The sequence below is a fragment of the Mytilus galloprovincialis genome, chromosome 9 (genome assembly GCF_965363235.1).
Source record: "Mytilus galloprovincialis chromosome 9, xbMytGall1.hap1.1, whole genome shotgun sequence".
In the NCBI taxonomy this organism is placed as follows: Eukaryota; Metazoa; Mollusca; class Bivalvia; order Mytilida; family Mytilidae; genus Mytilus; species Mytilus galloprovincialis.
Window position 1 is genome coordinate 92,651,789 of NC_134846.1, and position 14,155 is coordinate 92,665,943.

General features: G+C 32.2%; 1 protein-coding gene across 1 annotated transcript in view; it reads right to left on the reverse strand.

Annotated features, from left to right (window-relative positions):
- Positions 1–14,027, reverse strand: part of LOC143046375 (WW domain-binding protein 11-like) — a 29,967-nt gene extending 15,940 nt beyond the window's left edge. The window contains exons 1-11 of the mRNA XM_076219516.1: positions 13,743–14,027; positions 11,084–11,115; positions 10,727–10,820; positions 8,660–8,757; positions 8,060–8,147; positions 7,065–7,136; positions 5,725–5,815; positions 5,143–5,264; positions 4,303–4,401; positions 3,941–4,122; positions 1,790–2,048 (exon numbers count right to left, since the gene is read on the reverse strand). Coding sequence (XP_076075631.1) covers positions 1,790–2,048; positions 3,941–4,122; positions 4,303–4,401; positions 5,143–5,264; positions 5,725–5,815; positions 7,065–7,136; positions 8,060–8,147; positions 8,660–8,757; positions 10,727–10,820; positions 11,084–11,115; positions 13,743–13,806 — 1,201 coding nt within the window. The 5' untranslated portion in view covers positions 13,807–14,027. The remainder of the gene's footprint in view (positions 1–1,789; positions 2,049–3,940; positions 4,123–4,302; positions 4,402–5,142; positions 5,265–5,724; positions 5,816–7,064; positions 7,137–8,059; positions 8,148–8,659; positions 8,758–10,726; positions 10,821–11,083; positions 11,116–13,742) is intronic.
- Between the last annotated feature and the right edge of the window lie 128 nt (positions 14,028–14,155).

A 14,155-nucleotide genomic window follows, 5' to 3' on the forward strand; every position in this document is an offset into this window, starting at 1 on the left:
AAGGTGAAAAAGAGGCAAGAGATACCAAAGGGATAATTAAACTCATTGTAAAAACATACTGACAATGCCATGACATACAAGGAAACATACTGACAATGCTATGACATACAAGGAAACATACTGACAATGCCATGACATAAAAGGAAACATACTGACAATGCCATGACATAAAAGGAAACATACTGACAATGTCATGACATACAAGGAAACAAACTGACAATGCTATGACATAAAAGGAAACATACTGACAATGCCATGACATAAAAGGAAACATACTGACAATGCCATGACATAAAAGGAAACATACTGACAATTTAATGACATAAAAGGAAACATACTGACAATGCCATGACATACAAGGAAACATACTGACAATGCCATGACATACAAGGAAACATACTGACAATGCCATGACATACAAGGAAACATACTGACAATGCCATGACATACAAGGAAACATACTGACAATGCCATGAAATACAAGGAAACATACTGACAATGCCATGACATACAAGGAAACATACTGACAATGCCATGACATAAAAGGATAAACAAGAGTGCACACACTGAAATGTCTCGCCTTCTATACTAATCATTGATATTATGTTGATAGTCCAAAGTATAAAGCTAAGCTTTATTACAACTGTCACATAAACTTAACATTAACCAAGATAACTAAACAAAGACCAATGAACCTTGAAAATTAGGTCAAGGTCAGATAAACCATGCCAGGCAGACATGTACAGCTAACAATGCTTCTATAAAACATATATAGTTGACCCATTACTTAAAGTTAAAGAAAAATAGACCAAAACACAAAAACTTAACACTGTGCAATGAACCGTGAAAATGAGGTCACGGTCAAATAAAACCTGCGCGACTGACATAAAGATCATAAAATATTTCCATACACCAAATATAGTTGACCTATGGCATATAGTATTAGATAAAAAGACCAAAACTCAAAAACTTAACTTTGACCACTGAACCATGAATATGAGGTCAAGGTCACATGACATCTGCCCGCTAGACATGTACACCTTACAATCATTCCAAACAACAAATATAGTAGACCTATTGCATATAGTATGAGAAAAACAGACCAAAACACAAAAATTTAACTAAAACCACTGAACCATGAAAATGAGTTCAAGGTCAGATGACACCTGCCAGTTGGACATGTACACTTTACAGTCCTTCCATACACTGAATATACTAGCCCTATTGCTTATAGTATCTGAGATATGGACTTGACCACCAAAACTTAACCTTGTTCACTGATCCATGAAATGAGGTCGAGGTCAAGTGAAAACTGTCTGACAGACATGAGGACCTTGCAAGGTACGCACATATCAAATATAGTTATCCTATTACTTATAATAAGAGAGAATTCAACATTACAAAAAATTTGAACTTTTTTTTCAAGTGGTCACTGAACCATGAAAATGAGGTCAAGGACATTGGACATGTGACTGACGGAAACTTCGTAACATGAAGCATCTATATACAAAGTATGAAGCATCCAGGTCTTCCACCTTCTAAAATATAAAGCTTTTAAGAAGTGAGCTAACACCGCCGCCGCCGCCGCCGCCGCCGCCGTAGCCGCCGCCGCCGGATCACTATCCCTATGTCGAGCTTTCTGCAACAAAAGTTGCAGGCTCGACAAAAACTGATAAAAAGACCAACAATAGTACATAAAACACAACAAAGATACTAAAGACAGAGACACAAAGTCATACAATAATACGACACAACGTGTTTGTTTCCCTACAACCTATCAAGTACATACCTGGAGGTAGTCCTGGAGGTAACCCAGGTGGCGCCCCTGGTGGAGCACCTGGTGGTGGCCCTGGAGGCATCAGTCTTGGTTGTGCTTGTTTCTCATCTTCCCCAGGAGGTCCATCAGGGAGACTATCTCTAGCTTTTTTTTTATCTTCATCATCTCTTCTCTTTTTCTCTCTATCCCTTTCCCGTTCATCATCTCTCCGTCTTCGTCTCCTTCTTCTGTCTTCTTCATCGCTATCAGAATCTGAACTGCTCTCTGAACTCTACAATATTCAAAATAACATTTTTTTCTTAAAGAATTGATTATTCATATTTTGTAAATAGGAGCCTATTATATACAAGTGAAACTGCGAGCTACTGCTCACTGATGATACCCCCGCTGCAAGTGGATAATATTAATAGTGTAAAAATATGCAAGTGTTCGGTAAACAGGAAGTTGTCGAGTGATGAATTTGAAAATGCATCACACGGTATAGTTGACTTATATAAATCCTGAAACCAAATTTCAGAAATCCTTGTATTGTAGTTCCTGAGAAAAATGTGACGAAAATTTTCAACTTGGCTATCATGTGTAAAATCATACACGTGTTCGGTAAACAGGAAGTTGTCGAGTGATCAATCTGAAAACGCATCACACGGTATAGCTGACTTAGATAAACCCTGAAACCAAATTTCAGAAATCCTTGTATTGTAGTTCCTGAGAAAAATGCGACGAAAAATATTCATGGGACGGACGGACTGACTGACGGACTGACGGACTGACGGAAGGACAGACAGAGGTAAAACAGTATACCCCCCCTTTTTTAAAGCAGGGGTATAATAAAGATTGCAATGCGAAATGGGATTTGATTATTTTAAAGACAGGGCAGAGACCTATATATAGTTGCTTCCATCCTGTGAATTTTTCGTAGATAGTTTTAGATCAACTATGATTTGATTAACAGGCACACACACACAATTTTGTATTTTTGAAAAAATTTAAGTTAAAAAATTGATTTGAAATACTTTCGTCAATGCATAAACCATTTCGTAAATTATGAAAGTGACGAGCCTTAGCAAAATCACTGCTTGCTGTCTGTATCTGTGATATATAAAAATATTCAAAGTGTGGCAAAATGATCTACACAAAAGTTGATGTAAAAGAAGCAGAAAAGTTTTGAGTAAGAAAGATCTAATAAACAAATAAACCATAAACTAAGATATGATTAAAGACAGTTGACAAGGTTCCTAACTTTGGTCAGTCATCCTAACATGTAGTTAGATAACACTAGTTTTATAAGTGCTCAAGCCATCTCCTCTTTATGTCTGAATCAGTGAAATAAAAAGTAAACAGAAGTATAAACAAATCAGTTTACAAAAACAACGGAATCTATAATATAGGAATTTATACAGACTCCCCCAAATAAACGGAACTTGTAAAATAATATTTAAATCAGATTCTTTGCTGTACAATTTCCATATTCAAACCAAAAATGAAAGAAGTTTTTCAAATACCTTGCCCTAATCAAAAGTAACATACACTTAAGAATTAGTAATTTTTTCTTGCAAAATGTAAGAATATTAATCATACAAAGGGAGATAAACCAGAAATTTACAGATATATATTTTCTTGCATAACAGACAGCCAAAGGGAGATAAATATTCAATTTAGTAAACTACCTTGTAATAATACAATCATGGGAAATACGTATTTAATTCAATATACTATCTTGCATAATTGACAGTCAAGGGAGATAAGTCTGAAATAAACAGAGAATGAAATGCATAAGATACTGTATAATCATCTTATATAACTAATGATATTTTTTTTATTTGCAGCTTTCAAAACAATACTCACATATAACGCACATGGCAAGTGTGGGATTTGAACTCTTAACCTCTGTTTAAGCCTGTTGATAGGCTAGTTATACAGTATGTGAACTACATAATAGGCCACTCAGGTTCTGAACAAGACTTGATTAGTATTTGAACTACATAATAGGCCACTCAGGTTCTGAACAAGACTTGATTAGTATGTGAACTACATAATAGGCCACTCAGGTTCTTAACAACACTTAAATATAAATGATAATCATGAAAACAACATGGTAGATTAAATGAATGTAACCTTAAACGGATAGTAAACACCATGATGAATTTAGAAATAAAATCTTACATCTCGTCGTCTTTCCGCCTCCTTCTTTTTGTCTGGTATTTGCTGACCTGCCATTTGTAACATTTTAGCCTGTAATGCTGTCACCCCCTTAGGTGCTTTAAATTTTAATCTGGTATCTTTCTCTTCCTCATCAGGGTCCCTTGTGTCATCATCAACAAATCGGATCTTTCTTGATTTTGAGCCTAAGGAGAAAAAACAAATTTACTACACTTCATTAAAACCACCTATAGTGTCAAAAAATTAAAATATCATTAACATAAAGGGGACATTTACATTTTAAAATCAAAGTGCTCACAAGCATTGCAGGGTAAAGAAAAGTGGGCAGCCTCAGGGGTCAAGGGAATGATGGAATATATTCTTACCTAGTAATTCCTCATCATCATGGTCGTGATCATCTTCGTCAGGACTATCGTGAGGATGTTCTATGTCCAGATCTACGGTACCGATGTTTTCTTCTATACCTGTGAAATGTGAATTTATACATTTAATGTGAGACATAAGGAGGGTCATGATGATTTTTATGCCAAAATCTATTGTGCAATTAAATTTCTCTTTGCAATGAAAAATTATCTAATCAGATCATTGCCTGTTTCTTCTCTCTCTGGAAAAGAATAGCAAATCAAATCAATAAGTTTTGACAATTTTTACATAAATTTGAAAACTAAATATTTGCAAATATACTTTTAATATCGACATAAATATATACAATTAAAATTATATTATAGATAATTTTCATATTGAAAATATTATGATTTTTAAAAATAATATAATATAAGCAGATGTTATTTTTTTCATCTATTTTTGCAATATATAATTTGTGATGGGATTTTCATAATACTACTGACACAGACATGTGAATCCTTCTAGGAACTCTGTTAGCAATATATAAAGTAAGTGTAAAACTTTACAACTGATTATTTGATGGAAAAAAATTGCATTGAACAGGAAAGCTTGACTATTCATTTTCTCATATGATAACATTTTCAAATAAATGTCTTTCCTTTATTCAATGTCAATGAGTGTTTAACATCATTGTTTGTCTTTTATGTAGAAGAAGACTGGGTAACAACAAGGGTCCATAAAATTAAAAGATTGAAATATTATATGTAGACCTGTCTGTTGTTAGACATTTTTAGATAATTTGTGTCCTTGGGTTGCTGTCTCACTGACAAATACTTCATTCTATCTATATCAATACCTACCCTTTTCTGGATCATATTCTTCATCTTCACTGTCACTCAGTTGTGGAGGGGGGCCAGGAGGGGGACCTGGAGGTTTCCTCTTTCTTAGAGCTTCATGGTCCACATCCATCATGGATATCTCACTGTTATAAATATTATATAAATATGTTAATTTAATAAGATAATAAACATGAGCAATCATGAAAATAATCAACACTTTTTAAAATGCAATTTTTACTATTTACGTTTTTCAGATTGCTCAGAATTTGATGAAAATATAAATTATCTATGGCTTTGAAAATGTGAGGAAGTTTTTCAGCTAGATTCTCATCAAAAGATGATAGCCCTGATATCAGATGCATAGCTGAGTAGGATTCTAGATTATATGTTTAATACCTTTGACCTACAATGGCAAATTAAGACGTATGCTCATTTAATTCTCACTTCACAAGAAGCTCACGATGGAAAACTATTAGACAGAAAGATTAAAGGAAAATTTATGAAAACAGCAATAATGTCAGTTATTCTACAGGATTCATAATTAAATAACAGGAATTGTCACTAAATAATGACCGATTGACCCTCAAAAATTGAGGCTATTACCTGAATCCTGAGGATTTCTTCAATATTCCATGTGGAAGTTTATCAAGTGACGGCAGTGGTATTTCATTTGGTAAAGGTATCATTGATGGTACTGTAAATTAAAAGGTAAAGGTATCATTGATGGTACTGTAAACAGAAAGGTCAATGTATCATTGGTGGTACTGTAAATAAAAAGGTAATGGTATCATTGATTGTACTCTAAATAGAAAGGTAAAGGTATCATTGATGGTACTGTAAATAGAAAGGTGAAGGTATCATTGATTGTACTCTAAATAGAAAGGTTAAGGTATCATTGATGGTACTGTAAATAGAAAGGTAATGGTATCATTGATTGTACTCTAAATAGAAAGGTAAAGGTATCATTGATGGTACTGTAAATAGAAAGGTGAAGGTGTCATTGATTGTACTCTAAATAGAAAGGTAAAGGTATCATTGATGGTACTGTAAATAGAAAGGTGAAGGTATCATTGATGGCACTGTAAATAAAAAGATAATGGTATCATTGATTGTACTCTAAATAGAAAGGTAAAGGTATCATTAATGGTACTGTAAATAGAAAGGTCAAGGTATCATTGGTGGTACTGTAAATAAAAAGGTAAAGGTATCATTGATTGTACTCTAAATAGAAAGGTCAATGTATCATTGATAGTACTGTAAATAGAAAGGTCAATGTATCATTGGTGGTACTGTAAATAAAAAGGTAATGGTATCATTGATTGTACTCTAAATAGAAAGGTCAAGGTATCATTGGTGGTTCTGTAAATAAAAAGGTAAAGGTATCATTGATTGTACTCTAAATAGAAAGGTCAATGTATCATTGATGGTACTGTAAACAGAAAGGTCAATGTATCATTGGAGGTACTGTAAATAAAAAGATAATGGTATCATTGATTGTACTCTAAATAGAAAGGTCAAGGTATCATTGGTGGTTCTGTAAATAAAAAGGTCATGGTATCATTGATGGTACTGTAAAGAATAGGTTTCCAAGAGCCTGAATCGCCATCCTAGTAAAATTCCACTTTTTTTATAGTTACAAGGGACAATTGATGATTTTGTCAATGCTAACTTAAAAATTTATTTTGCTGAACATTTTTTTACTATCAAATGATTGTCTTTTTACTATCATGACTATAGTCACCACAAAATATTGGATACAAGCTTAAGAGGTACACATGTACCTGAATCACTCACCTGGTAAAACGTTTTTTGTCACTTCTTCACAGAAGATTTAAAAAAAAAAATCAACAAGAAAGATGGCTACCAAGTGATGGGCTAGGTGAGCTAATAAAAGGGGTAAAGGTAATATTGATGGAGATGTAAAAGTCTATTTATACACTTACTTGTCAACTGTTGTGGGATATCTGGTAATGGAATCTGGTCTAGTTGTACTCGCTCAGCATTTTTCACTTGTTCTGAAATAAAAAAAAAGGTTATTCTATTTAACTGTAAGCTAGCAGTGAATTAGACACAGACAATAGCTGATGTCTTACACAACAGCATTGTTATATATAAAATCATTATTCTAGGAGGTCTGTTTTAAGTCATAGCATTTTTACTGTAAGTTTATATAAACAGTATATATAAAAATAAAAGCTTTCTTATTCAATAAAAACAAAATAAACAGCTGTGCTGAGAGCACATGATATGCCCGTTGACTTGTGTGTGAAGTTTTATGCAAGAATCATAAATAGATTCTGAGATATGGCGGGACATGTGAAAAAAAAACCCCACACCCCCTGTAACTCAAAAAGTTTTAATTTTATTTTCACCAAAAAGTATACAGATCATTTGACCATGTTGACCATCATAAGAAATGTTAAGTTTCATGAAATTTGGATAAGTCATTCTCAAGTTACTATGCGACATGTGTATGCCAGACAAACAGACGGCGGTTATTTGTATGCCATATTACGTCCTGTCAAAATCAATACACTAATTCAATTCATTTTCCACTTCCCCCATTTGGGAAGAAATATAATCCTGTATTGTTTCTCTTTTCTGGTATAGTTTTCGAGACTTAGCATTAAATAAAATTTATAAATGAGTATCAATGGTTTCTGGCAATTTTTTTGTATCTGTTTTCCTAAAAAATACTGTCATCAAAACACTAAACATAAACTCTGTATCAAAATGAGTCTACTGATTATTCAACATGATTAAAGCTAAACATAAATTCTGTATCAAAATGGGTGTAGTGATTATTCAACATGATTAAAGCTAAATGTATATTACTGAACTCATTCCTACATTAAATATTAATCAAATATCATTTGGATTTTGACTAAAACTATCAACAAAATATAGAAGATTATATATATTTTTTTTTAATAATTACCAAAATAAAGCTGAAGCTTGAGTCTTTTCTTTTCATAATCATATTCTGCTTTCTTCAACTCTTTAGAATAATCCATATTCTCTTTTTCCTACAAAAAGCAGTGAATTTTAAGAAAGATGTTCATTTTTAATTTTAATTAGTAAATTCAAGCATGAAAATTTGAACAAAAAATATATGAAAATATCTAGAGTTTGTAAAATACTATCAAAACAATTGTGGTGGTCCTTTCAAAATTTTAAAATTCCATTTTGAATGAGAAACACTCTATTGACTCTTCTTCCAATGAAACAAGTATGGTCTTGAGAAACGATGATAGTCCATCGGAAGGGGAGGATAAATGGCTGACCTGTGTTAAGAGAGAGCCATATCTCTTGCATGTTAAAGACATCCTTGTAGATTTCAAAGAAAAAGAGTAGGCTACTGCCTCTACAAGGCAGCACTTGCAACCACAAAGTGGAGAGGGATTAATATAAGTTGCAATAACTTGTGTCCTAATCCACTATAAATATGTTTAAACTAAACTAATAAAGGACATCCGCAAAATTTATAGGGACTCACACTCAGTACCATATTTTGTTAAATTGATAAAAACAAACTCACATATAACCTGACAACTCTCTGGAACGTCTCCTTCAATTTTCTTCTTTTATCTTTTAGTACTTTTTCATTCAGTAATGGTGCTTCCACTGGATTATATTCTGAAAAATAATAAAAAGACATTAAAGCTGACTATGCGGTATGGGCTTTGCTCATTGTTGAAGGCAGTAAGGTGACCTATAGTTGTTAATTTCTATGTTATTTGGTCTCTTTTGCAGAGTTGTCTCATTGGCAATATACCACATCTTCTTTTTTATATTGTTTGTCAGTCACAGAAAGAAATAACAAAACATCCATACACACACATGACATATATCTTTCCCTTAAGATAACTGTGGCAACACCAATTTATCATTTGTTTTTTTCACCAACCTTAGTTCACTTAGATATATTAGAAACGTTCCTGTTTTTAGGAACATTAGTTTATTACGGTTGATAGACAACAGATCTGCCAAATGTCCAGATTTTTTGGGAATATACGGTACTCAATTAGATGTCCTGACCTAACTCTTCAATCCTCTATTTTATTTGATAAATTAAGTACCTCAAAACAGCCATCCAAAGGGCCAAAATTGCATTTTATCACACATATAATCAAACACATATTCATTCAACAGTGTTTTCCCGAAAGCCTTTTCCCTCAAGGTAATGTGATGCTATATTGCTAGAATATGTAGGATGTGATGCTATCAGAAATGATTTTCTTCAAGATAGTGTTATGGATGTGATGCTATAAGTTTTAGAAACAAGATGGTATTTCAAAATTTCCTGTTTGCAAGGATGATATTAGAACTTTCTGAGGAGAACACTGTTCGATACCATAGTGTATAAGTTTAAATACTTGTGATATATGTATAAAAAGAAACAGAATATGTCATGAATATTACGCATCAGTAGCAGATTTCTTCCTTTCCCTTCTTTCAGACTCAAACAAAGAAATTTATATGATATGCATCAGGTCTTCTTGTGCTTTGAGAAGTTGGTTGGTTTATGATTTTTTTGATTTTTTCTTATTCAACAACAATATAATGGCACATGCTGTTAACAGATTTCTTCACTTGTACAGCTATTGCAGTGGAGATCCCTGTATATAAGTACCTTAAGGGCATACGATACAGTTACAGGGGAAGTAATGACGTTGCAAACGTAAAATGTTATTTTCGCGACGTCAAACTGTGACATATCGGGAAAAGATGCATTTTTCGACTGATTTTTATCATTAAAACTGATTTAATTTGAAAACGAGTGCATGGACCCCTATTTTTTAAAATGAAATTTTGTTTCATTTTGCAGAAAGATTATGTGGACCAAATGTTATAAAACTGTAAATAATGCATTTTTTTTAATTTTGATAAATATACAGCAAAAAATGGCATTTTTTATTCAATTCATGACCATTTGATAAATATGTATTATTTCTGAATAAAAATGCATAAATTTTTAAGATACTTATAAAATACGGAAATTACAAATCATTTTACAAAAAACAATTTGTGTTTATCTTTAAAAACAAAAAAAAGTTATGGCTTTCTTTCGAAAGATAAGATACGGCCACAAATCCGAATTTTGAGCAAATATACAAAATTTCGACCTCGTTTAACTCAAAAAGTAGCACATGAAGGTATATTTTTTATTACATATTTGATTTAATCAGGTTGAAAATAGTCTATATGCAAATTTTCATCAACTTGTAAATACAGGATCAAAACTGTATCGTATGCCCTTAAGACTAGGGTATCCTCAGGTATATACTTATAATTTTGTTAGTATACATTATTTATCATTATACATAATTTCTCTATTATTTTGCTATTCTAACTTTGAATATGAAGATTATGTATATTTATGAAAAAAAACTTTATTACACCATCAATTGTTACTACTTGATAGATGTCAAGAATAAAACTGAATAGCGGATTATAGAGTGTGTTTGGAATTTGGTTTGAGGTTTTAATATATTTCTATGTTGTCCAGTATAATGGTTTTTACAGGTTTTTTTGTGGATTGATAACTTTCACCACATGTTTTTGATTTCTACTATAATTATCATTTCAAGTTTATATTTTTTACCCATCTTGTCTATAATTTCCATCTCTGTCAGTAACTGCAGTGGATCTTTTCCCTTTAATACAGCCTGTCGTACTAGCATACGCTGCTTCTTGTTCTACAATTAAAACATAAATCATTTCAAATAAGGGGAAACAAATTTTACGATAATTTTTTAATTGACATACATGTAAAACCATAAAACAACTGAATCGTTTATCATATATACATGTATGTATCATTGGACAAAAGTAAAAACTTATAAATTTTACATAAATTTCAGGGCTATTTTGATTGATCTGAAATAACGGGAACAGCAAAAAAAATGCAACTTTTTATAAATAAAAAGCTGAAATTATAGTAAAAATGGTATATAATTACCTTTTTTAATTCCCTCTTTCTTGCCTCTTTTCCTGTAAAAATAGAAATATGATACAAGACATTAACACTAATTTACTTCAACAACCAGCATTTTTTCTTTTCTTTTCAAGTAAAATGTTTTCCTGTAATGCTTTATGTAACTCACTCATAAACATGATCAATAGAACCCCAAAAATTCTGTCATTAAGAATGAGTTGCACCAGCCAACCAGAGATCAATTGTTGTACATGACATAATCCAACAACTGGTTCTTACTGTAAGCTAATACCATAAGCATTGTAAGATAAAGAGTATGAATTTAGAAAGTCATCAAGAGAGCAAACAAAATTACTAGTTATTCTGTTACACGAGAGAGGTTTTATCTTTAACAAGCTACATTGTATATATAAAAGAGCAGAGTTCCAATGTCCCCTGTGTTGCACGTATTTTATCTATCCAAGGGCAATTACTGAAAAGAATTTGTTCTATATCATTTTTACAAATACATGTTTCTTTAGAGAAATGAAAAAATATTTGATCAGCACTGATTTTCAGCCTGATCATCAGCCTGATCAGAGATGATAATGAACCATAGTATATATCATGTATATATATATATATAGCTATAACAGGTAGAGTACTAATCATAAATCAGTTATTTTGGTCCAAACTTTAATTTGTAACAATTATGGATAAATGATATCAGTTTGCATTTCTGGGAACAGTTCATAAACCAAGTTTGATCCAACATTTGCTTCACAAGAAAATGCCTGTATCAAGTCAGGAATTACATTCATTTAATGGATTTGATCTTTTGATTTTGCATTAATTTGATAAGGGTCCTAAGATTTCCAGAGAACTCCCAAGAATAGAGTAATGACCAGGTAAAAAATAGATGTTTCCCAAAAACTACCTTGAAAATAAAATATGGTGTTATATTGCTTTTACCAATAGACATGATAGACGTATTTACACTTGTATGCAAATTTATCTCTCAATGAGTAAAATCACTAAAGTGTGATGGTCACGCTAAAGTGCGATGGTCTACGCTAAAGTATGATGGTGTATCACGCTAAAGTGCGATGGTTGTTTGTTTGTTAAAGTATGATGGAATATCACACTGAAGTGCGATGGAACAAAAGGGTAATGTTGACTGGCTAAAAACGTTGAAAAAAATGGATGGAAAAAAAAAAAAGAAAAAGAACACAGATGTTAATTAATCATGTTAATAGTCTTTTTGCAAAAGCTAGTATGCTAAGGTTTTATAACATATATGATAGCTTTATAATGTATCAGTAGGCTTGTAAGTGATTGTTTCTGAATTTAAAAGACCAACCATGTGATAATTGCTAAAATGGTAATTTAGGTGTGACAAAAATCTTTATATTATCCTTAGTATGATTTTTTTTTTAAATTCGGGCGTATCAAATATTTTGATAATTAGCATAGCTTGCAGTTCACATGTAGTATTTGTTTAAATCTTAATTCAAATGAGAGAGAAATGCAATGTTCTCCGAGCTTTCTCCTTTTTCACAGCGAGTACAAATACAGGTTGTATTTTCCTAAAATGTACAAAATAATGCTTTAGCAGACAATTTATGATTTACGCATGAAAATATATACCTATACTTTACCGACTTTTCAATAAATTGACAATATTTTAACAGGGACCGCAAAGTAAACTGTAACATAAACAATGATTTCAATGTATCAGTTACCTTCTAATAGAAACAAGAAAAAGGATACTATTACTTGTGCGTATAACAGTCTGCACCAAAAACTTTTTCAACTACTAGTCTGAAGACCAATATTCCAACATTTTTCTTATTGGTCCAACAAAGTTTTGCAATAACTTACTAGTCCATATAAAATTTTAATAGTCTTGGGCATCGGACTAGTGGCTAACTGTGCAGACTGGTATAATTTTGTATCTGTATAGTAAAATGGTCCACTGCAGGACACTGTCAACGTATATTTGTTCCGCCTAACAGAAGTTCCAATGGAAACTTTGTTATAAACATTGTCATAATTTCTTTTCCTGTTGGAACAAATATTCTATACCACTTCCGTAATATTTGTTCCTGTGGAAATAATATTCCAGAATATTTTTTCCTTTCGGAACTTATATTCCGTGACAACACAAGTCCTTCTTCCAGCATCCGATAAAAAAAAAACCATTTGCATCAGCCGACAAAGTACGGGTAGGTTTAATTAAGTAAGTCATGGACATTTGGCTTAAAGTTGTCAATCAAGTATTCTACGTTTATCTTTCGGCATGTTCATTTTTTTTGTATTAACGACACGTCATAATCCATAGTACGTTTATTACTTCTATACTATCGCTGACCATCGCATTTTTGCGTGCGTAGGTATCGCACTTTAGCAAAGACCACAGCACTTTAGCGTGACCATCGTACTTTAGCGCCCCCATTGCACTTCCTACATATATATATATATAGGCTGTTTTTTTTGGTTTATGAGTTTTCAAAGTGAATTAGTTATCAAGGGTAGTCTATGCTTGTATGTTTCTCTGATGTCTCTTTGCGATGCACGCATATATAGTGATCAATGTGCTGATGGATCGTTGTACAATGTACATGTTGATGCTTGTTTGGATTGTGTTTATAAGTCTTGTTTTTGAAGTTCAATTAAAACAAATGATAAGTGATGTGGTACTTACTGGCTTGGTCAGTGGGATTCATATATTTCCCACTTTTAGTGGTGTTAATTGAGCGGCGTCCCATTTTGGTATCTGCGCGATGACACCAACTTCAAAATAATGTTAAAACGTTTGCTGTCAGTCGCAGTAACTTGCAAATAGGATTGAGTGCTAAACTGAAACCAACAACATATCTGAAAATTGATAAAAGTTATAGTCCTGCTCAATTGATACTTCAATATTCATTTAAACGTCGAATTTAAAGCGTGATATTTTTTTTCCATTTTTATCTTGCCGTAAGTGGAGCTAATGTTGCAAATAAAAAGTTTTGTTATTGTTAATTTTTTGCATATAAAAATAGGCTGAATATACCGTTTGCATTAATATTAAACGCATTTATATCTTAAAATATTTCTGTATTTAATAAACATAAA